The sequence below is a fragment of the Mrakia frigida genome, assembly GCF_051309035.1.
Source record: "Mrakia frigida strain ATCC 22029 unplaced genomic scaffold BDY24scaffold_21, whole genome shotgun sequence".
Taxonomy (NCBI): domain Eukaryota; kingdom Fungi; phylum Basidiomycota; class Tremellomycetes; order Cystofilobasidiales; family Mrakiaceae; genus Mrakia; species Mrakia frigida.
The window spans coordinates 214509-236311 of NW_027481260.1; the positions used below are offsets into that span (position 1 = coordinate 214509).

At 53.5% G+C, this 21803-nt stretch overlaps 5 protein-coding genes across 5 annotated transcripts; 4 read left to right on the forward strand and 1 right to left on the reverse strand.

Annotated features, from left to right (window-relative positions):
- Positions 1-370: 370 nt before the first annotated feature.
- Positions 371-2923, forward strand: BDY24DRAFT_416366 (uncharacterized protein; the record flags this gene model as incomplete). Its single annotated transcript, XM_076643577.1, has 9 exons — positions 371-548; positions 893-919; positions 1046-1062; positions 1236-1359; positions 1442-1455; positions 1531-2246; positions 2326-2525; positions 2612-2787; positions 2897-2923. 9 exons carry the CDS (start codon positions 371-373, stop codon positions 2921-2923), a joined length of 1479 nt encoding a protein of 492 aa, XP_076495345.1.
- Positions 2924-3502: 579 nt separating this feature from the next.
- On the forward strand, positions 3503-7742 carry BDY24DRAFT_393498 (elongation factor 4). Its single transcript, XM_076641057.1, has 25 exons — positions 3503-3624; positions 3703-3958; positions 4088-4163; positions 4241-4251; positions 4324-4360; positions 4430-4496; positions 4579-4658; positions 4754-4833; positions 4912-5173; positions 5239-5355; positions 5482-5585; positions 5650-5715; positions 5793-5899; positions 5972-6036; positions 6112-6234; positions 6309-6543; positions 6608-6674; positions 6756-6786; positions 6871-6882; positions 6957-7042; positions 7127-7173; positions 7235-7272; positions 7343-7365; positions 7445-7499; positions 7584-7742. The coding sequence occupies exons 2-25, from the start codon at positions 3728-3730 to the stop codon at positions 7646-7648; spliced, it is 2085 nt and encodes a 694-aa protein (XP_076495346.1). The 5' UTR covers positions 3503-3624; positions 3703-3727; the 3' UTR covers positions 7649-7742.
- A 330-nt stretch (positions 7743-8072) lies between these two features.
- Positions 8073-11413, forward strand: BDY24DRAFT_393501 (glycoside hydrolase family 5 protein). The gene is made up of 15 exons (XM_076641058.1): positions 8073-8327; positions 8675-8749; positions 8843-8909; positions 8993-9109; positions 9193-9277; positions 9355-9489; positions 9570-9637; positions 9730-9747; positions 9846-9937; positions 10021-10103; positions 10182-10272; positions 10348-10384; positions 10463-10477; positions 10566-10773; positions 10888-11413. The coding sequence occupies exons 1-15, from the start codon at positions 8178-8180 to the stop codon at positions 11117-11119; spliced, it is 1473 nt and encodes a 490-aa protein (XP_076495347.1). The 5' UTR covers positions 8073-8177; the 3' UTR covers positions 11120-11413.
- KAR2 (Hsp70 family ATPase KAR2) lies at positions 11414-15350 on the forward strand. Its single transcript, XM_076641059.1, has 17 exons — positions 11414-11707; positions 11936-11969; positions 12083-12114; positions 12223-12329; positions 12442-12515; positions 12626-12698; positions 12777-12790; positions 12864-12952; positions 13029-13582; positions 13688-13914; positions 14005-14066; positions 14152-14319; positions 14387-14445; positions 14526-14633; positions 14714-14770; positions 14892-15082; positions 15170-15350. The coding sequence occupies exons 1-17, from the start codon at positions 11563-11565 to the stop codon at positions 15183-15185; spliced, it is 2010 nt and encodes a 669-aa protein (XP_076495348.1). The 5' UTR covers positions 11414-11562; the 3' UTR covers positions 15186-15350.
- AMS1 (alpha-mannosidase) lies at positions 15351-21416 on the reverse strand. Its single transcript, XM_076641060.1, has 25 exons — positions 21316-21416; positions 20927-21154; positions 20794-20862; positions 20625-20684; positions 20433-20525; positions 20277-20332; positions 19885-20207; positions 19650-19722; positions 19383-19533; positions 19132-19281; positions 18955-19048; positions 18688-18865; positions 18323-18484; positions 18002-18169; positions 17532-17913; positions 17311-17462; positions 17071-17229; positions 16920-16990; positions 16773-16841; positions 16635-16702; positions 16479-16565; positions 16283-16406; positions 16171-16214; positions 15889-16105; positions 15351-15807 (listed from the first exon to the last, which is right to left on the reverse strand). Exons 1-25 carry the CDS (start codon positions 21383-21385, stop codon positions 15591-15593), a joined length of 3465 nt encoding a protein of 1154 aa, XP_076495349.1. The 5' UTR covers positions 21386-21416; the 3' UTR covers positions 15351-15590.
- Positions 21417-21803: the final 387 nt, after the last annotated feature.

Here is a 21803-nt window from a genome sequence, read left to right on the forward strand (position 1 = left end):
CCGACGTCGACGCGTCTTTTTCTTTCCCTCCTCGATCAGACGCGTCGATCTTTCTCGGCTCCCAACCTCTTCCTGCTTTTCACTCAACTCTTGTAAGAAAAAACTTCCTCCTCTCCCCGGCCCATCTGATCCTCATATATATTTCTCCCTTTTACGAGAACAACGAATTTCTCATCCAACGTGCCTATCTTTCCCCTTGCTTGGCCCCTCCCCTTCTCAATCACCTTGACCTCGCCCTCTTTTTCGTTCTTTTCCTTTCTGACGTTCACCCCTTCCCCAGCCCCCTTGCCTTTCCCTTTGTTTTCATCCCTTCCCCCCCCCTCCCCTTCCACCCACCACCTATCCACCCTCAAGACCTCAAGACTCAAGAATGCTTTTCGCCTCCACTTCGACTGCTTTCACCCTCCTCGCTCTCGCGAGCTCGACGTTCGCTTCAGGACACGGACAGGACTCGAGAAGGGCTAGACACAAGGGAGCCGCTGCTAGCAAGAGGAACGCGGCCAAGACGAACAACCTGGCGAAGAGGGAGAGTGGGAGGATGACTTATTGTGAGTAGCGTTGTATAGAGGAAGCCAGAAGGGAGAGAAGAGGGAAGGGAAGAGGGAAAGGTCGGGACGAGCTCGACGAGAGTTGCGATGAGCTGGCTGTAGATTCGGAGGGCTGACTCTCTCTGTTCGCCTTGTTTTCTTTACCCTACAGACGTGAGTTCTTTTCGTTCAACCTTGCGAAAACCTTCCTCCTTTTGCTCAACACAAAGGGAAGGGGGATTCCTCGGCCCACCCACTGCACGACTTGTCACCTTCTCGTTTCAGGGTGCCTTCCCCTTCTCTCGCTTCCAAGAAATCCTGACGCTTCTTCCTCATATGTTTTCGATTCCCTCAGGATACCTCAGTTGGTCCTGGAGCTTGTGGAATCGTTCGTGAGTAGACTTTCAAGCCCACAGCGGGAGGGAAGGAAGGGACGGAGAGGTGAATGAAACGATTCACGGAGCTGACTTCTCCTTCGCTCTTTCCCTTGTTGTTTTTCGTTTTGGGATTGTTTGCAGACCAGAACAGCGAATGGGTGAGTTCTTGATTTATCATCTTCTGCGTGCTCTTCGCTGGAGGGAGCTGGTGTACAGGGAGGTCGGAAGTCGAGGAGGAGACGGAGAGTTTCGAACAAACGCGTTCCGATGGCGTTGACTTTTGTGCGATCGCGTCGAACTGACTTTCCTTATCTTTTCTTGTTGACTGAAGACCGTCGCTTTGAACGGAGAGCAACTTAGATCGTTCGGAGGAGGATACCCACCCGCTGCCTGTGGGAAGCAGATCACCATCACCTACGGAGGGAAGACTGCTACCGCGACCGTCCAAGACGAGTGTGAGTTCGAGTTTGGACGAGCTGTAGGAACGAATAAACCGCGTCTGACTCCATTTTTTCTGGACTCTGTTACTCAAACTAGGCCCTTCGCAATACGTTCGTCCCCTCAACCTCTTTACATCTTCGAACGAGGGACGCGACGCTGACCTTTCGTTCCTCCTCCCCAAACAGTGCTCCTGGGGACAGCTGGATCTCTCTCCCTCGCTCTTCACCTTCTTCGAGCCCGAGTCGACTGGAGTCTTCACGGCTGAATGGTACTTCGGTGCTGGATCCGATACTCCTTCGCCTCCCGAGGAGCCAACGACCACCTTCACGCCTGAACCCGTCGAAACAACCTCCCAAGAGGCTGCTCCTCCTGCAGTTTCCACCACCACTCAATGGGCCGCTCCCGTCGAGGAATCATCAGCCGCGGAGACCTCCAGCACTTTCGTCGAACCCACTACCTTGGAAACTCCCGTGCTCTTCGTCGAACCCACTCCCGCCTCGTCTCCCTCGACCACTCTCGCCGCTTCCTCCGCTGCTCCTACCGAGACGGAATCCTACGTGGACGAGGATGACGACTCTCTCCCTTGGTGTGACGAGCTTCCTGAGGAGGAGGACGAGGAGGAGTGCGAGATCGAGAGCTCGGCTGCTCCTACGGTGACCGCCGCTGCTTACACTCCTCCCGCCGTTCAGGCGACGACCCAGGCTGCTGGAGGAGGAGGAGGAGGAGGAGGAGGAGGATGGGTTCAGCCTACCACCGTCGTCAACGCTGCTCCCGTCGCTGCTGCTACCTGGGCTGCCACTGGAGGCGAGTCGTCGGGCGGAGGTTCGTTGAACGTCGCCGTTCAAGGAGGAGTCAACTTCAACGTCGTTCCCGCTCTCAACGCGTCGTTGGTTTGCCCGAGGTTGGTTCTCTCTTTTGCTCACTCCTGTCCCATATCTCTTTCTTTGCTGACTGTGCTTGCCTTTCTTCTTTCCCTGCAGTGCCGCCTCCATCGTCCTTCTCGATTTGAACAACACCATCCTCTTCAACAACTCGGTCCCAACCTTCGTCAACTTCACTCGAGGACTCATCACCAGCTCCAACTCTTCCCTCTTCACTACTTCCAACATCACTCTCCCATTCAACGGAACCTTCTTCAACGTCAACGGAACCCAACTCATCTTCAACACCACGTCTTTGTGTGAGTCTTCGCTCTCCGTCGCTCTCTCCCTTTCCTCTCCTCCCGCAAGTACTTATTTTCTTCTCGCCCTTTTCCTTTCTTCGCAGGCTTCAACGCCACCCTCTACCCTGTCGCCAACGTTTCCAGCTGGACTAACTTCACGTCGCTCCTCTTCGGAAACGACACGATCCGGTCGGAGGTCAACTCTACCAACCTTCTTGGACTTCAGGGACCTATCAACGGAGGTGGGAACTCGACTCTTGGGTTCATTGGATTCTTGAACGTGAGTCTTCGTCTTCGAATCGCTCCTGGTTTCCTTGTCCGTTCGTTCGTTTTTGGACGCGTCGTTGACTCTCTCTCCCCTTCTTCCTTCTTCCTTCCGTTCTCCGCAGCACCTCGCTTCTCGAAGCCGTAGATAAAACCTTCACTCTCCCTTTCTTGCATTTTTCTTCTCTTCTCTTTCCTTGCATCACACTCTCTTTCTTCTCCTCCCTTTGCATTTGCTCGTTCCATCGCCGCGTTCACTTCACGCTCATTTCATTTATCTTTCTCAAACGCTGCCTTCACTTCACTTTTCTTTGCATTTTTCCCTTCTCTTCTCCTGTCTTTGCTGCTCTCACTGGTCTCCGCTCTCTCTCTCTCTCTCTCGACGCGCTCGGGTCGTGTCCTCTTTCTCCCTCTCTTTCTTTTCACGTTTGACGTTTGAAACGCCCCTCTCCCCCTTTTTACGCTTACTCACACACCTCACTAGCTAGTTCTAGTTTACATCTCTCGGATATGCTGCTTTGGGGAATACGATCCAGGTTTGGTCGTTATGTTTTTTTCGTTCGCCGTTGTCGTCGCTGCCAGTTCAGTCCTCGTTCGCTCGTTCGCTTTTTGTAGATAGTTTACCTTCTTATTTCTGTTTTGCAGGATTCAACTGTGTTGGATTCTTGGAAGTTTTCCTGGTCCGGAGAGAGCGAAAAAGCGGTAGCGAAGGAAGGAATCGGGTGAGCTTGAATCGAAAAGAACGAGGTCAACTCGTGTCCTTCTTTCCTTCTTTCCTCCACCCACCCTCCCCTTCCTTCCCTTCCCCCAACTTCTCTCAGGTAGACTAGAGCGATCAAGCTTTCCCTCGGAGGTCCGTTTCTGACTCAACAAACACATTTCAGCTTGTCCTTCGAGGCCAAAGCTCACCAATCCTCCTCGTCCTTCCCAGCTCCCCTCCCTCCCTTCGACCGACCATGATCCCTCAATGGCGGCTCTCCTGCCTCACCCTCCTCTCCCACTCTCGCCCATCACCCACCACTCCATCTCTCTTCACACCCTCACGCCGCTCCTTCTCCTCCTCGCTTTCCTTCCTCGGGCCCAAGAGTTCAGGAGGGTCAACGAACCAGTCCAAAGAGATCAGGGTCGACATGGCTCAGTTCCCGCCAGAGAGGATTAGGAACTTTAGTGTGATTGCGCACATTGATGTGAGTTTCGGAAGCGTATTTCATCTCATAGAGGGGAGGGTCAGGGGTTTGGGGAAGGTGGGAAGGAGGGAAGGGAGAGAAAGGTGAGCTCGAGCTGAACGTCGTTTGGATTCGATTTGGCACTGGCAGCATGGAAAAAGCACGCTTTCAGATCGGTTGTTGGAGTTGACGGGGACTATTAAAGCGGGAGACAAGAATAATCAATGTGAGTGGAAGCGAAGGGGGAGGGGGAGGGAGGAGCGAGCGAGGGCTGAAGCTGACCTTTGACCCTTCCTTCGACAGTCCTTGACAAGGTGAGCTCTCTCTCGCCTTGGTTTGGAGTTTGCGATCTGAGCTGATCTAGATTTGGTGCTTGGGCCATACAGCTGAAAGTCGAGCGGGATCGAGGGATCACTGTGAAAGGTGAGTTCGAGTACAAGGAAGGACGGGCGTTGACCTCGAGCTGACCTGACTTGAATTTTCGAACGACAGCTCAAACAGTCTCGATGATTTACACGAAAGGAGATGAGAAGTATCTCTTGAACTTGATTGACACGCCGTGAGTCTGAGCTTCGTAGATTTGAGGGGAGGAGGAGGAAAGGAGAGATCAAGCTGATCCGCGTCTTGCTTGGTTTCGGAAGAGGTCACGTCGATTTTTCGTACGAGGTTTCACGGTCGCTGGCTGCTTGTGAGGGAGCTTTGCTGCTCGTGGATTGCAGTCGTGAGTCTGGATCGATGAAGCGGGGGAAAGGGAGGATCACAAAGGCGAGTCGTCTGACGCGCGCTCCGTTTCGGTCTTTTCTTCGACCTCAACAGAGGGTATTCAAGCTCAAACCATCTCGGTGCACGGGATCGCCTTCGACAACGATCTTTACATGATCCCTGTGATGAACAAGGTACGTCTATCCTCCCTTCTTCTCTCTTCCGTTCTCGAACGCGTCCCAATCTCACCTCCCCTCTCTTCCCTCTCTCAGGTCGATCTCGACACCGCTGCCCCCGCTCAAACAGCTCAGCAGATATCCACCACTTTCGGTCTTGAAGCCGATACCGTTCTTCCTATATCAGCCAAGACGGGAGTGGGATGTCAAGCCGTACTCGACGCCATCATTCGAGACATCCCTCCTCCTTCTGGAACAGCGGACATGCCGCTGAGGGGACTGGTGATCGATTCGGAGTACGATCGATATAGGGGAGTTGTTAGTTTGGTGGCTGTGAGGGAGGGGACGTTGAAGAAAGGTCAGTGCGCTGCGAGGGAGGGAAGAGAGGAAGAGAGAGAGAGCTGATCAGTTTCGGTTTCGCAGGAGACAAGATCGCTTCGAGCCATTCTGGGAAGAAGTACGAGGTGCTGGACCTTGGAATTTTGAACCCTGAAGAGACGCCTACGGCTTTCTTGACGGCGGGGCAGGTTGGTTACGTCGGTGAGTTCAGCTTCGACTTTGACTCCGACGCGTCGAACCGATTTCCCCAACGACTCGTGCCCTCGAACCCTCTTCTCTAGGGGAACGTAACTCACACCTCTTTTGTTCTCTCTCCGTGCTTTCCAGTTTGCAACATGAAAGCAGCTTCAGAAGCGATCGTCGGAGATACCTTCCACAAGCAGCACGAGAACGTCGAACCGCTGCCTGGTTTCCGTCAGACGAAACCGATGGTTCGTTCGATTCTCTCTTTTCTTCTTTATTTCTCGTCCTAATCTCGACCTTCGTTCCGTTCAGGTCTACGCCGGTATTTTCCCTATCGACTCTGGAGAGTTTTTGAGGCTCGAGGAGTCCATCAACCGAGTTCGTCTCTTTCCGTTTCTCCCTCCTGCGCGTTGACGTGCTCTTCTTGCTTACGAGCGTTCTCAATCCGTTTGCAGTTGCTCCTCAGTGATCGTTCTGTCACCGTTCAGAGAGAAACCTCGAATGCTCTGGGTCAGGGGATGAGGCTGGGCTTCCTGGGAACGCTGCATCTCGATGTTTTCCGGTGAGTCGTGGAACAATCTCTCGTTTCGTCCTTGACTCGAGCTCACTCCCTCTTCTCCTCCTCGGACTGCAGTCAGCGTCTAGAAGACGAGTACAACTCGGACGTCATCATCACCGCTCCATCCGTGCCGTATAAACGTGAGTTCTTCCCAGACCCAGCTCGTCGACGAGCCTGTTGCTGACCTTCGTTCGTTTTCTGCGTCTTTAACTCAGTCGTCTACACCAACGGCACCGAAACTATCGTCTCCAACCCCTCCGAGTTTCCCGATAGCATCGGGTCCTCTATTGCAGAAGTCTACGCTCCTATGATGATCGCCACTATCCTGGTTCCCGAAGGTTAGTTTGACTCTCTCCTCTTCCGTCTCTCCCGTCCCGTCTCTCTCCTCTGACATCTGTCCTTCTCCCTCTAGACTACATCGGACCCATGATGGAACTTTGTGCCTCCCATCGAGGGATTCAAACCTCCTACACCTACCTCGACGGCACACCCTCGACTCCCTCCACCTCTTCCGCCTCTCCTGCTTCTACGGTCGTAGCGCACGAAGGGACCTTGGGCAAGGAGAAAGTTTCTTCGAATCGAGCGGTGCTGAAGTACAAGATCCCGATGTCGGAGATCGTGACGGGTTTCTTCGATGAGTTGAAGTCGTGAGTTCGACTCAAAGAGGAGGCGTGGCGAGAGCTGACCCGTTCGATTTTGGATCTGGTCTAGGTTGAGCTCTGGATTCGCCAGTCTGGATTACGAGGATGCTGGGTGGGAGAAGAGTGATAACGTCAAGGTCCGTCTCGTTCTCCGCTCGACGCGTCGTCCTTTCCCATTTCGAGATCGCACTCGCTGACGATTGCCTTCTCGTGCTCAGATGTCTCTTGCTGTGAACGGAAATACTATCGGTATGCCTGGTTTTACGGCTCTGCGCTCATCCGAAAGGGAAGAAGCTGAGCTGACCTGTCTTTCCTTCGTCTCTCGTTCTTCAGATGCGCTCTCCAGTGAGTTCCCTCGTTTCCACTCTTCCTTTTCGGTTCCCTCGAACTGACCACTTTACTTCATCCCCTTTTCGCAGTGATCGTTCATCGTTCCGACTCTCAGGTCATCGGGAAGGCTTGGGTAGCGAAGCTGAAGGGAATCTTGCCTCGTCAACAATTCGACGTTCGTCTCCTCCTCTCCTCTCTCTTCTTTCTTTTCTCCCTTCGTCGAACCATAACTCACCCCTCCTATCCTTTTACCTTGCAGATGAACATCCAAGCTCTGTTAGCAAGCAAAGCTGTCGCCTCCGAGAAGTACGTTCGCGTCTCGTCTGTCTCCTTCTCGTCTTCACTTGTAGACTGTGTTTGTTCATAGGATCACCGCTATGAGGAAGGATGTCACCGCTGGACTTTGTAAGCATGCATATCTTCCCTTTTCGATCGTCTCTGCGAGTTCTGACGCCTCTTCGTTCGATTCTCACAGACGGAGGAGACTTCAACAGAAAGGTTCGTCTCGTCTCGCCTCTCCCCTTCCTCCGCCTTCTTTCTCCGCTGCTGACTCGTTATATTGCTTTTGATTATGCAGCGTAAAGTTCTCGACAAGCAAAAGGAGGGTAAATCGCGTCTCAAGAAGATGGCTGGTTCGTCGTCTCTCTTCTCCTTGCTCTCTCTCTCTCCCTCGACGCGTTTGCTGATGGATTCGTGCTTTGATTTTGGGCATTCAGGAAACGTCGAGATCCCTCAAGAGGCCTTCTTTGATATCTTGAATACAAGCTCGAAGAACAAATAGTCATGAAGTTCAAACGGGACGAGAGTGGGGGGGGAGCGAGAGGGATGCGACGCGTCGAGCGTGAGCTCTCTCTCCACATTCCTTCTTTCACGAGGGCTCTTTCGCATTTGCTCGGATTTCGAAGTGTTCACTATTCGCATCGTTGGTGTAAACTCGAGTTCCATGGGGAACTGCATCCGAATGAAGAAATCTGGCCCTTAGCTCGATCTCGTCTCGATCTCCCTCTCTCAATTGACCGACATCGACGCGTCCTGCCCCGCCCTCCCTCGCTCGTCCCAGCAGATTTTCCACGTTTACGCGTGCGCATGTATCTTTCCTACCTGCACATCTTCACTGCTCCACGGGTTTCTTCGAATGCCGAGCGTTTTGAGTTCCGGGACTGCGAGATCTTCAAAGCTCAACCTCCTCCTCCTCCAAAAGTCATCTCATCTCCCAACTTCCTCCCTCCACTCCTTCGCCCTTCCCTCCTCTCTCTCCAAAAACTCCTTCCACCTTCGTCTTCTTCCGATCATCTCCTAGAAACACGAATATGTCGAAAGCACTGGCGTTGGTCGCTCTATTAGCGGTCGCAAAGGGAGTGAAGGGAATGGACTGGACTAGCTCGAACTTTTCGAGTGGTTCGCCAGCTTTTGCTGATGCAGGAGGAGATAAGATCCGGGGAGTAAACTTGGGTGGCTGGGTGAGTCTTACCTATTATTGTTCTGTTTTCTGCGTGTTTTGAGGGGAAGGGATGAAAAGGGCGAGGTGGGAGAGGGGAAGAAGGGACAGTTGTGAGCTCGAAGAAGGAAGGAGAAACGGACGCGATTGGGTCGCAATCTTTCGATCCCAACGCTCCCCCTTCTTCAAGAGGAACAAATAAACAATCATAGGATAGGTTTTCTTGAACGTTTGGCCTCGTAGTTGAGAGCCCATACCGTTGCCGGGGAGGAGCAAAGAAGGAGGGAAAGCTCGAAGGCTATTCTGAGCTCGTTCGTTGTCTGGGCGGAGTGTAGAGCTGATTCCCCCCTTCCTTCCCTCCCTTTTCAGTTGATTCTGGAGAACTGGATGACATCTGCCCTCTTTGGAGTCTCTCCTCTCGACGAACAAGCTGTTCCGGACGAGGTCAGTTTTTTTCTCTTGAAACAACGGTCCTCTCCCCGGCCCTGCCTCTTGCTGACCTTCTGTCACCTCGTCTCTCTTCTTCGGTCCACTCAGTGGACCTACTGCAACGTTCTAGGGAAGGAGGAGTGTGCGACTCGACTGGAGGAGCACTGGTCGACTTGTCAGTCCTCGTCGCGTCCCTCGTTTCGAGCTCAGGAGGACGGAGAGCTGATCTTCCTCCTCTCCTCGTTTCGGTCGCGCCAGATATCGTCGAGGAGGACTTCAAGCTCATTCAAGCCGCTGGGTTGAACACCGTCCGAATTCCAATAGGATACTGGGCCTTCGACCTGCTAGATGAGCCCTACGTTCAAGGGCAGATCAGTTCGTCTCGTTCCGCTCCCCTCGCGCGTCGATCGTCTCTCAAACTTCAGCTGATCCTTTACGCGTCGTTGAACTCTTGGCAGATCATCTCGGAAACGCTTTGAAGTGGGCCAAAACCTACGATCTGGACGTTATGGTAGACTTGCACGGTCTTCCAGGTTCTCAGAAGTGAGTTGAGACCAACTTTGAGTTGAACCGTCGCATCGAGTTCAAGCTGACCTCTTCAACCGGTTCCTTTCCTCCAGCGGTCTCGACAATTCTGGAAAGTATGGAACTATTGCTTGGGCTTCAAACTCTAGCAATGTTGATCGATCGATAAACGCTCTCGAGCTCCTGACCGCTGAAGTCACGAAGGAGGACTACGAGGGTGTTGTGAAGGCGTGAGTCAATCCTCCTCTTCTCTCCTTTTCGTCTTTGAGGTCTCTCGCTGACCTGTTCCTGCCTGTTTCGTACAACTCAGTATCGAGGTCATCAACGAGCCCTATCTGGACACCATGTTTGCTGGAGGAGCGACGTTCGATCAGCTCGGTTTGTTTCTCTCCCAAAACTTCTGTCTGAGGAGGACCTCTCCGTTTTCCCTTCGAGCTTCGAGCTGACTTAGACCTTGGAGTATTTACCAGCTGACTACTACGTCCGAGGTATATCACCCCTTTCCGCTTTCCGAGAGCTGTTCGAGAGAAAGGCGACGCGTCCCTCGCTGATCCTCGACCTTCCTCCTCCCCTCCTTTCCTTCCAGCCTACGCGTCCATCCGAGACAAAGAGGTCATTCTCGACTCTGCAGCTCCTGTTACGGTCGTCATCCACGACGCTTTCCAAGCGGTTCTCAACGTTCGTCCCCGGTCTTCTCAATCGAATCTGAATCGATCCTCGCTCGTTCTGACGCGTCTGATTCTTGCGTTGCCGATTTGCAGTGGGAGTACTTCTTCGGGAACACGTCGCTTGGTGGAAGCTGTATCAACTTCGCTCTCGATACTCACATCTACGAGGCTTTCAAGTTCGTCTTCTCTCTACGTCCTCCGTCGCCCGTCCACCTTCTTTTTCTCACGCGTCTCCTCATTCTCGATTCCTACAGCGGTCAAGATGCGATGACTCACGAAGAGCACATGGCTTCAATGTGCGCTCGAACCGCTGATATTGCCGAGGTCTCGAAGAACATCACGCTTGTGAGTGACAGGCGTGAAGGCAGGACTGAGACGCGTCGAATTGACTTTCTCGTTCGTTTATCGCTTCTTTGACAGCTTGTCGGAGAGTGGAGCCTGGGTACCCAAACCTACTGTCAGTCTAATCTTGTTCGAAGTCGGGTCTCCCATCCACGTCGCTTACTTACCCCTTCCTCGATTCTTGATTCTTCAGGCGTCGATTACCAAAGTTTGTCTCGCAATTCCTCTTTCTAGGTTCCCTCCGCTCTCCCCGATCTGACATCGTTTTCTATGCACCGCTCGCCTTTTTCGCTCAGCCTGCTACAACACCACAATGGAGCAGAACCTCAACACAACTCAGGAAGAATCCATTTTCACCGAGCAGTACTACGAGGTCCAACGAGGAATCTACGAGACCGCTGCCGGCTGGATCTTCTGGAACTGGAAAAGCGACGCTGCACCCACATGGAGTTTCTTTCAATCCCAAAAGCAAGGCTGGATCGGGGAGGATCTCACGACTTCCGAGTGAGTTTGAGACGCGTCGTCGCTGCTTCTTCCCGTTCTCCCCGCCTCAGCCACTCTTCTTCTCCCTCTTCTCCCTTCTTTCAATTCTGATATGGTCTGTCTTTCTCGTCACAGCTACATCTTCAACGCCTCCGCCTCCTCGAACTGCCTCGTCCTCAGATCCAACCTTGCGACTCCCACCTTCCCCTCTTCCTACGTCGGCTCTACCGCCAGCTCCATCTCCAACTCTTCTGCCGGTGTCTCTGCCAGCTCATCTAGTGGAGGTTCTTTAAGCAACCCCAGCCGGTCTGGGTGGTCGCTTGCGTCGGTCGGAATCCTCGTTCTCGGTCTCGTCGCCTTGCCCTAGACTCTTTAGATCTCTCTCTCTCTCTTTCGGTTTGTTTTCGGATCTCCCTCCGGTTAGACATTAAATTAGATCTGTCCTCTTTCAGTTCTTTCATCTAGACTCTGGTTGCTTCATACATAGACTTCGAGACGCGTTTCGAAACTCGTCGCGACTGGATCGCCCTTCTCCCTCGTTTTTCTATCTCCCTCGTTTATGCCTCAGCACTCTTTCAGTTCCTTCATATCAACCCCCTCAGCTCGGTCCTAATTTCTATACCCACTTTGCGACCTTCCAGCTTGATTTCTAGTTCTTTCTAGAGCGCTTTCGACGTGGAAGTTCCGAGATTCAAACTCCGATCGAAAGCTCGAAGGTCGCCACGTCAAACTCCTCCCTCCTCCTCCTCTCCAAACCACCAGCAACCCAACCCAACTTCCCTTTCTCTTTTTCCCTTTCTCTTTCTCAAGATGTCCGTCTCTCGACGTTCTTCGCCCCCCGCCTCGCGGATTCTCACCAAACTCTCCCTTCTCGTGTTTGCGCTCGTCGCTCTTCTCTGCCTGATGCCCTCGGGCGCAAAGGCGGAGGAGGCTTCTGAGTACGGAACCGTGATTGGTGAGTCCTTTACTTTCACTCGTAGGGTGATAAGGGTGCAGGGCTTGCTGGGGCCCAAGATGGGAGCTGTAAGGGATGTTGGGGAGGAGAGGTGGAAGGGTGAAGGGAAGGAGGGAAGTGCGATGGAGGGAGGAGGAGCACTCCCCTTCTTTCCTTTGAAACGCTGGCAGCCCTCGACTCCCGACTCCTTGAGCTTGAACGCGTACTGACCACCTTCCTTGTTTACAGGTATCGATTTGGGAACCACTTACTCTTGTGTCGCGTACGTTCATTTCACTCTGCAGAGCTCGTTTTGCTGGCACTTGCCACGTCACGAACGAGAGAACGAGCTAACTTCCAGCTTCTTTATACCTTTGTGTCTTCTTGTATCAACAGCGTTCAACGTGGAGGACGTGTAGAGATTATCGGTGAGTCTAGCCTTTCCACTCATCTGCTGCTAGGACGTGATGCGGATCCAGGAGAGCTCAAGCTGATCGTTCCCTTCTCCTGTTCACCTCGTCGTTTCTTCAAAAAAGCCAACGACCAAGGACACCGAATTACTCCTTCGTGGGTCGCTTTCACCGACGACGAGCGAATGGTCGGAGATGCTGCTAAGAACCAGGCTCCTCAGAACCCTAGGAACGTGAGTCTATACGACCTCAGAGCGAGAAAAGGAGGAGAGAATGAGCTTGGGCTGACTGTTCCATCTCCTTCCCTCCCTTTCCCTCCCCTCTTTCCCTTTTGCTCTCGACCAGACTGTCTTCGACGCCAAGCGATTGGTTGGACGAAAGTTCGACGAGGCCGACGTTCAGCGAGACATGAAGCACTGGTTAGTAGACCATTCCTCTTCTCTGCTTTGAGCGCGTGAAGAAACGGAAGGTTCGACTCGTCGAAGGAGCTAAGCTGACCTTTTCCTTCGTTGACCTTCCTCGAATACAGGCCTTTCAAGGTTAGCTCCAAGGGAGGAAAGCCTTCGATCCAGGTTCACCACAAGGGAGAGCTCAAGGACTACGTGAGTTGGATATCCTTTAGGTTTCTTTCGACGAAGAGCAAGAGCTGACTTTTCGCGTTCCTCCCTCTCCCTCCCCAGTCGCCTGAGGAGATGTACGTTCACGCGTCTAGCTCGATTTCTCTCGTGCTCAGAGCTCCCGCTGACCTTTTCTTCTCGCTCTTACAGTTCTGCCATGATCTTGACCAAGATGAAGGAGACCGCTGAGGCTTACCTCGGAAAGAAGGTCACCCACGCCGTTGTCACTGTCCCTGCTTGTTCGTCCTTCTCCTCTACTCTTTCCTCTTGACCTTCGACCGTTTACTAACTCGATTCCTTCCTTTCTCCTCTCAGACTTCAACGACGCTCAGCGACAGGCCACCAAGGACGCCGGAACCATCGCCGGACTCACCGTTCTTCGAATCGTCAACGAGCCTACCGCCGCCGCCATCGCCTACGGGCTCGACCAGCAGAAGGGTATCGAGAAGCAGATCATCGTCTACGATCTTGGAGGAGGAACCTTCGATGTTTCCCTTCTCTCCATCGACGACGGAGTCTTCGAGGTCCTCGCCACCGCCGGAGACACCCACTTGGGAGGAGAGGACTTCGACAACCGAGTTATCGACTACTTCGTCAAGGAGTACAAGAAGAAGACTGGAACCGACGTTACCCCCAACCTTCGAGCTATGGGTAAGCTGAAGAGGGAGGTCGAGAAGGCCAAGAGGACCCTTTCCAGCCAGATGTCCACCAAGGTCGAGATCGAGGCTTTCGAGGGAGGAAACGACTTCGCCGAGACTCTCACCCGAGCCAAGTTCGAGGAGCTCAACATCGATCTCTTCAGGAAGACTATGAAGCCCGTCGAGCAGGTTCTCAAGGACGCTGGTGTCAAGAAGGAGGCTGTTGATGAGGTCCGTTCGCTTTCTCTTCCTCTCTCCTTCGTCTCGTTCTCCTTCCCTTCGCTCGAGCTGACCTTCTTCTTCCTTCCCTTTCCTACTTTCTCGTCTCTCTTATAGATCGTTCTCGTCGGAGGATCCACTCGAATTCCCAAGGTCCAGTCCCTCCTCCAGGAGTACTTCGGTGGAAAGGCTCCCTCCCAGGGAATCAACCCCGACGAGGCCGTCGCCTACGGAGCTGCCGTTCAGGGAGGAATCCTTTCTGGAGAGGCTGGAACTGAGGATGTCGTCCTTATCGATGTATGCCCTCTTACCCTCGGTATCGAGACCACCGGCGGAGTCATGACGTGAGTTTTCTCCTCTCGAGCTTGTCGTCGCCTTTCTCTCGAGCTCGAGCTGATCTTGCTTTTCGTTCTTGTCGACTTCGATCTCTACAGTAAGCTCATCCCCCGAAACACCGTCGTCCCCACCAAGAAGTCCCAGATCTTCTCGACTGCCGGTAAGTCTCCCTTCCTCGCTTTCTCGTTGCCTTTCGTCATTTCCAGCTCGAGCTCACCACCCTTCTTCTTCGTCCTCGTCTTCAGCCGACAACCAGCCTACTGTTCTCATCCAGGTCTACGAGGGAGAGCGATCTCTTACCAAGGACAACAACCACCTCGGAAAGTTCGAGCTCACCTCCATCCCTCCCGCTCCTCGAGGAGTTCCCCAGATCGAAGTCACCTTCGAGATTGACGCCAACGGAATCATGAAGGGTGAGTCCCTCCCGCTTCTTCTTCTGCTGCTCTATCTTACGCTGACCTCCCCTCTTGCTTGATTCAGTCTCCGCTCACGACAAGGGAACTGGAAAGGAGGAGTCCATCGTCATCACCAACAACCGAGTTCGTCCTCTCTCCTCCCTTCACGTTTTTCCTTCCTCTGCCGACGCTGACCTCTTCGCTCCTTTACTTCCTCCCTCCAGGACCGACTCTCTCCTGAGGATATCGAGCGAATGGTTCGAGAGGCCGAGGAGTTCGCCGACGAGGACGCCGCCGTCAAGAAGAAGATCGAGGCTCTCAACGGACTCCAGGTTCGTTGCTCTTTCCGACTCTCTCTTTCGATCGAATGGTGCTGACTCCCTCCTTCTTCGTCTTTTTCTCTTTCTCACAGAACTACGTTTGGTCTCTCAAGAGCCAGCTCGCTGACCAGGAGGGTTTGGGATCCAAGGTTCGTTCTCGTTTCAGCCCAACCTCCTTCCTTCTCTCGTCCCTCGCCTTCCCTCTTCCTTCTTCTTTCTCTTCTCCCTCGCCCTCGAGACTGACCTCCGTCGCTCTCTTCACTTTCACAGCTCCCCGACGCCGATAAGAAGACCATCCTCGCCGCCCTCAAGGAGTCGACCGACTGGATCGAGGAGAACCAGTCCTCCGCTTCCGCCGAGGAGTTCGAGGAAAAGCTCGCCGAGGTGCAGTCGATTGTCTCGCCCATCACCAGCAAGCTCTACTCTGGAGGAGCTGGAGAGGATGGAGAGGCGCCTTTCTCGTGAGTGTCGTTTCCTTTCCCAACCCAAACTCGTTCCTTTCGACTCGAACTCGATCTGACCCTTTCTCTTGTTTCTCTGTTCGACAGGCACGACGAGCTGTAAAGAGCGTATCAGGAGCAGGAACGAAAACATCTCATACAGAAGCAAAGAAACGAAACGAGTCGAGGTCGTGTGAAAGGAGGAGGAAGGAAGTGGCCGAGGGATGCAGGGCACTTCGATTTTTTTATATACAAACTCAATCAAACCTTCTTATCAAAAGGCATCCTCTTTTCTTTTCGGCTTTGTTCGCTGGTCGAGAGTCTGCAGGTGGTGCGAACGCTTCGATTCCAGCTCGAACGAAGCGACTTTCTCGGGTCGCGCCTGGGTCCATTGTCGTCGAAGAGGAGAAGCAGAGAAAAATCGGAGGCAGAGACATATTCAAAGTTCGTAAGCTATCAATACAAAGGGCCAAGAAGAAACCTGTGGCTTCCAAAACCGTCCAACGACCACGTCGCGTCGTGCTCGTCCTCATCGTCGCTCGATCCTCACCCACTCCGAGTCCTTGTCCCTCGAAGAGAACTTCTCTCCGATAGTGAGTTTCAAGGTCTTGATCTCGAAGCCTCGGAAGTTGAGGTCGATGAGTGTATCGTCGCTTCCAAGACCAGCGGCTCGAGCGAGGAGAGCAGAACCGACGGGCCTCTCGAGGACGTCAGTGAGAGTTGCGGAGACGACGTTGAGACCAGCACTGAAAAGAAGGGGGAAGCAATCAAGGTTTCAGCGCAAAAAAAAGACGGTGAGCTCGAGAGAGAGGTCGAAGACAACTTACACTCGAATCGTCGCCTTTGCATGACCACCGAAAGCCTCGTACAACCTCACAATCACGTTCTTGCCGTTCTTGAACGAGTCGACGGTGAAGTCGTCGTCCTCTCCTCGCTTGATGGTCTCGGCGATAACGTTCCTCGCTCCCTCGACGGTGAAGGAGGTGTTGACGATGGACGAGGCCAGAAGCTTGGACGACGAGGAGGATTCCTTGAGGTATCGAACTGAGAGAAGAGAGAGAGAGATGGTTAGCGAGGTAGCCGTACTCAAGAGGAAGAAGAAGACTCACGATGAATCGGCGAGTTGAAGGCGTAGGCGACTTGGGGAACATCACTGCGAAGACGAAAACGCGTCAGTTCAGGTCGAACGATTCAAGTTTGACGAGGGGAGAGAGCACTCACGACTCGAGGAAGGATCCGACGTGAGGATATATAGCAAAGGCGAAAGTGTGGTGACCTTGATCCGTCGTGGCATCGGGAGAGGTGGGCGATCGAAGGAGGGAGAGCCTCATCGTCTGTCCCTCGACTGTCGAACGAGCAAAACGAGAGGCGGTCAGTTCGAAACCAGATCGGGAGGAAGGAAGAAAGACGGGCTTACCAGCGTGACCATACTTCGAATCGTTGACGAGAGCAACTCCGTATCCGAATTCAGAGACGTCGGCGAACTTGTGAGCGCAGACCTCGACTAGAAAGAGAAGGACGAAGAGGAGATGTCAGCTTCGATCTCGAACGTGGAAATCCGAACGAGACTCACACTTGGCGACATCCCAGCTGGTGTTTCGATGAGTAGGTCGAGAGACGGTTCCGAACTGAGTCTCGTAGCTGTCAAAAGAAGAAGGTTCTCAGCTCAACCCGAAGCTCGAAAGGAGGGGGGAGGAAAGGGTCAACTCACGTCGCGTCCACGGCCTGAACATCCAGAGGTAACTCGAACTTGAGGAACTTGTGTCGCTCCCTCCAGTCACTGAGCATACCGGAGAAGACAGAATCCGAGTCAGTCCCCATGTGTCGAGGGTTCGCCGGGAAGCGGCTTCAAACTCACACCTCCGTCTCGAATCGGATCAAACTCCTCGCATCCTTCTTGAGAGAAGCTCCGATGGCATCGAGGGAGACCTGATGCAACGAGCGAAGCAAGGTTACCTCATCAGCTCACATTTTTTTCGTTCGCTCAAAGAGAAGCGTAAAAGGCTCACCGTAGCTTCGATGTGACTCTGTCCGACCTGAATCTTGACGCTGAGAGATGCTCGAAGAGGACCGTTCTCCTTGACGCTGACCGAGGTAAACTTGAGGTGCTTCGGCGAGTGCTGAAGGTGATGAATCTCAACGTCCCAGGCATCCCAGTAGTTGGGGATCTGGGCGAAGAAAGGGAGGGAAGAGGAAGGGTCGAGGTCAGCAGTCAGTTCGAAGACGGTTCGTTCGACGAGGCTACTCACATCTTGGTAGATCACAAATCCACCGGTCGTTCCCTCGGGAACCAACTCTCGTCCAAGCTCGACATCGAAGATGCTAGTAATCCTTCCATCGGCAACCTTGAGCTCGATCGAGTTGCTCTTGAGCGAGAACTCTCCTCCTCCCAAGTCCTTCGCTGTAACGAACGCAAAACAGCAGCATCAGCACTTACTCTTCATGTTAAAAGTGAGCTCAAGGGACTCACCAGTAACTCCCTTTTCGAACGTCTCAGCAAAGACACCCTTCACCTCCGCCACACCCTCTCCAGCCTTCGCATCCACGATCAACCAACCCTTCTTCCCATCCTTCGACACCTGAGCGACCGAAGCCCTCAACGCACTGTCCTTCTTCTTCGCATCGAGATCAACCTCGATGACTTCCCTTCGAGCCACTCTCGAGGTGTTGACTCCGAAGATCTTGCCCGAGGAAGAGGACGACGCGTCAAGGAGGGAGGAGGACGAGTTGGGGAAGAGAGCTTGGAAGGCTGCTTCGAGCATGGTGGAGCAAGATTTGAAGATGGCCGCGTAGTACTTCTCGGCGTCATCGTAGACCATCTCGAGGGCTGATCCGGGGAGGACGTCGTGGAACTGGTTGAGAAGGAGGAGGAAGAGGGATAGTGTGAGGCGCGTCGAAGCGGACGAGGAAGAGTTGGAGAGAAAAGAGAAGACGACTGACCTGGCAGAGAAGAAGGTTCTCCCAGCATTCATCAAGCTGCTCCTTAGGGTAAACGTAGGCCTTGTCCTTTCCGACGAGAGTGGCGAGGGTAGCGGCGTATTCGACGTCTCGCAGGAGGATCTCCGACTTCCTGTTCCCCTTCTTGATGGATCCATGAGAAGTGTAGGTCTGGGATTGAGAAGAGGCAAGAGTCAGCCTCCTCCTCTCTGAAGTAAACAAAATGGGAAACGAAGGTGCGGCTCACTCCTCGATGAAGCTTTTGCGAACGAACGAAGAAAAAGGAGACGTCAGTTCAGTTCGACTCCGAGGGGAATACATGATTCCTCGACTGACCTCGAAGTACAGCTCTCCTCTCCAGTTAGGAAGCTTGGTTCCGTTGTCGGTGGACGTCCTGAGATGCTCGAAGAAGTCGTCCATCTGGTTCCCCATTCTCACGAGAGGGACGTCTCGGTTGTTGTTCCCGAGGGCTCGAAGTCGACGAAGCTGGGAACAAAGGACCAAACGAGTCAGTTTAAGAACTTCGACGACAAAGAACAGACGAAAGATGGAAGTAGGACGACTCACTTTCTAATCCCGAGAACAAGACGAAGAGAAAGGACGAAGCGAGGGAAAGCGAAAGTCAGCCAAAACGAGACGCGTCCTTCCCCTTCCCCCCTTCCCCCCTTCTTCCTTCCCCCAACACTCACTTCAAGCATAGGCGGCGTAGGCCCTCCTCCTCCATCCCCGTTCCCGAACAAGTACAGCGCATCTCCCGTCGCCTCGAGGTTCTTGTTCCCGTTCGCTCCCTTCTTGACCTCTCCGAAATCGGCTTGAGCGTTGTAGGTGTCGACGGGGGTCATGTGGGTCAGGATTTGGGATCCATCGCTGTGTCGATTGAACCGTAGCACAAAGTCAGAATGGCGAAGAGGGAAGAGGGGAGGAGGAAGAGAAGGGACGAGGAATGGGCAACGAACAGTCCAACCCAGTTGAAGCTCGTGTGAGGGAAGTTGTTGATGGTGTTCCACGAGAGTTTCTGGGTGAAGAAGTGCTTGGATCCTCCGAGGCGAGCTGTGATGTCCGCATGAAAGAGAGAGAGAGAGACGAGTGTCAGTGAGCCAAAGGTCGACGCGTCGAAAAAAGGAAAGGCTCACCGATCTGAGGCAGCTGAGACGAGTATCCAAACGTATCAGGAAGAACGAAGGTATCGCAGATCTTCCCAAACTTCTCCTTGAAGTACCTCTGGCCGTAGAGGAACTGACGGCAGAGGGATTCTCCGGAGGGGAGGTTGGTGTCCATTTCGACTGGTGAGGACGACGAAAGAGACGGAACGACGAGTTAGCTTCGTTTCCGCTCTTCGACAAATATAAGAGTAGGAGGAAAGAATGGGAGGCTCCGAACTCACCCCAAGTTGCTCCAATATAACCGAACTGTCCGTCTTCGATCTTCCCTTTGACCTTGTCGAAGAGCAAGGGGTAGAGCGTCTCGAGCCATTTGTACTGCTGAGCTGAGGTTGCTGAGAAGCGATGCTCGGGGTAGCGGGACATGAGATCGACCTGTTTTTGAGATGGTAACGATTCGGAAGCGAGGGGAGGGGAGTGAGTTCGAGGGAAACGAAAGAAAGGGAGCAAGTTCGAGAGAGGGAGACGGAAAGGAAGGAAGTACAACGGACCTGAGTAGACCAACTTCTCGCAACCTTCTGTTGAGTGACGGAGAAAGGCCAAAGCCAAGCTGAATCGATGTGACTGCGAGAAGGAAGAGAGAGGGGAGGGAACGAAAAGTGCGACGCGTCAATTCCGTTTCCAACCGCTCTTCACTTCCGTCCTCCTCCTCCTACCTCCCTCCCAACCCTCCCCACGCCCCTCTCACCCCCTTAGAACCCTCACACTTGCTCAGAACCCACTCACCAATGTCCCAACCCCCACAACTTCGCCTCCGCTTTGCTCTTCTCTCCTCCCTTCTCCCAAACCTTCTCCCCTTCCTCCTGCCACCCCTCCCCCAGCAACCCCTCCGCAATCTTGTTTCCCAACGCAATCGTCCTCTCTGGATCATCCGCCTCAAAGACGTTGATGATGTCGTTGGCTGCTCGAAGGGCTCGTTCGGAGAGAGGGGAGCTGGCCGAGTCGTTTTGAGCGATTTGGACGAGGAGGTTGAAGGACCACATGAGATGCCAAGCGGGGAGGTAGGGGACGACGAGATCGGCGGAGTCGAGGGTGTAGTAGCGGTTGGGCTGAGGGAAGGAGAAGGGGAAAAGGGCTTAGTGGGTGGGAAGAGAGGAGAGAGGGGAAGGGGAACGAACGTCAGGAGGTTCGATCTCGGCTCCTCCTTGGGGGACTCCGAACATTCCGTTGCAGGCTGGTCGGTTCAAAAGATGTCGAGAACGAGTCAGAGTGGACGTTTGATCGTGCTATCGAGAAGAAACAAAGAAAGGAAGACGCGAAGGGACTGAACTCACACGTCTCGATGTAGATATGATGAGGACCTCCTCTCGCCTTCTGACTCAACACGTACTCGACCCTTCTCAAGTTATCCGTTCCTCCTACGATGGCTGTCGTTCCCCCGACCATCAACAAAAACGAAAGGTCAGCTCGATGCTTTCCCTGCTCCCTCCTCCATCTCCTCTCCGTTCCATCGCCCAAAGACGCACCATGGATCGGCAATCCCTCGGGCGTGTAGATCAATCCTTCGCATCCGGGATCGAACTCGACTACGAACCGAACCCGAAAGCGAAAGGAAAGGAGGAAGATTTCAGCGGTTCGGCGAAGAGCGGAGGGCTGAAATCGAGCTCAACGAAGCGGAGAGAAGGAACGACTGACACTGAACCCTCTCGTACTTTGTCCACTCCTTGGGAACGTTCAACGTGATCTTGAACCAATGGTTGGACCCTGCAATCACAGGTTACAACTGATCAGCTCTCTTCTAAGCCCACCCTCCTTTCCCTCGACTCACAACTCGGTCCAAACCTCTCTCCCTTCTTCGTGGCCCTATACTTTCCCCTCTTGGCTTCCTCGAACGAAGGTTTCTCCCCCGCTTTCGGACTCCATACTTCCAGTTTGACGGCCGAGGAAGCATCGGTTCGAGTGGTGACGAGAGCGGAGGAGAGGTTGTGGGAAGCGTAGTGACCTCCCAGGAAGTTGGAGAACCGGTTGAGCGTGAGGGATTTGATGGATTTTGCCTGGAGAGAGAGATAAAGGTATCCGAAGGTTAGAAAAGGGAAGAAGGAGAAGAGGAGAGACGGGAAGGGGAGGAGAGGGACGAACCTCTGCGAGGGAAGAGGAAGGAGAGAGATGGGAGGAAGAGGTCAGCTTGGGAAGAGGGCAGGGAGAGATGAGACTCACGTCCGGCTTCGAAAGTGATTTGAGGGTAGTCTTTGTTGACGCCTCCTTGGGTGGTGGTGGATGGATACATGGTTCTGGAAGGGGATGGGTCGGGGGTGGAGGGAAGAAGGAAGGAAGGGTCAGGAGGGAGGAGGACGTCGCCGAGCGAGCGAGCGACGCAGTTGGTTCGTTGACGACCGTTTCGAGTGAAGATTTTGATTTTTTTTTGGTCATAGGTGGATACCTCAGAGGTACCCACGTAGCTTTCCAGGACGAGGTTTCTGTTCTGTCGCAAAATGTAGCGGTGGAAGGCCGTTCGTCGGCAAGGAAGACTCTCCGTCAATAAAAAGGTTCCTACAGGGAACTAGTCTCGCTCTCGAAGCTGCTAGACGATTATAAAGAACTGCGAAAAACCATTGAGAAGTTTTGGAAGGAGCTACATCATCCGTGGCAGATGAAAGGCCGTCGAGAAGCCAAAGTTGGACGCGTCGTGTTTGGTCCGCGAGGAT

Excerpts from the sequence above, each read along its gene's own strand:
- BDY24DRAFT_393498 (XM_076641057.1), top strand. The coding sequence starts at position 3,728 with ATGATCCCTCAATGGCGGCTCTCCTGCCTCACCCTCCTCTCCCACTCT. Across the intron at positions 4,659-4,753 it reads GCTGCTCGTGGATTGCAGTC|AGGGTATTCAAGCTCAAACC; the intron begins GTGAGTCTGGAT and ends CGACCTCAACAG. Across the intron at positions 5,356-5,481 it reads GGGGCAGGTTGGTTACGTCG|TTTGCAACATGAAAGCAGCT; the intron begins GTGAGTTCAGCT and ends CGTGCTTTCCAG.
- BDY24DRAFT_393501 (XM_076641058.1), top strand. The coding sequence starts at position 8,178 with ATGTCGAAAGCACTGGCGTTGGTCGCTCTATTAGCGGTCGCAAAGGGA. Across the intron at positions 8,750-8,842 it reads AACAAGCTGTTCCGGACGAG|TGGACCTACTGCAACGTTCT; the intron begins GTCAGTTTTTTT and ends CGGTCCACTCAG. Across the intron at positions 10,273-10,347 it reads TCTCGAAGAACATCACGCTT|CTTGTCGGAGAGTGGAGCCT; the intron begins GTGAGTGACAGG and ends CTTCTTTGACAG.
- KAR2 (XM_076641059.1), top strand. The coding sequence starts at position 11,563 with ATGTCCGTCTCTCGACGTTCTTCGCCCCCCGCCTCGCGGATTCTCACC. Across the intron at positions 13,915-14,004 it reads ACCACCGGCGGAGTCATGAC|TAAGCTCATCCCCCGAAACA; the intron begins GTGAGTTTTCTC and ends CGATCTCTACAG. Across the intron at positions 14,320-14,386 it reads CGCCAACGGAATCATGAAGG|TCTCCGCTCACGACAAGGGA; the intron begins GTGAGTCCCTCC and ends TGCTTGATTCAG.
- AMS1 (XM_076641060.1), bottom strand. The coding sequence starts at position 21,385 with ATGTATCCATCCACCACCACCCAAGGAGGCGTCAACAAAGACTACCCT. Across the intron at positions 20,333-20,432 it reads TCATATCTACATCGAGACGT|CCTGCAACGGAATGTTCGGA; the intron begins GTGAGTTCAGTC and ends TGAACCGACCAG. Across the intron at positions 19,723-19,884 it reads TTGTGGGGGTTGGGACATTG|TCACATCGATTCAGCTTGGC; the intron begins GTGAGTGGGTTC and ends TCCTTCTCGCAG.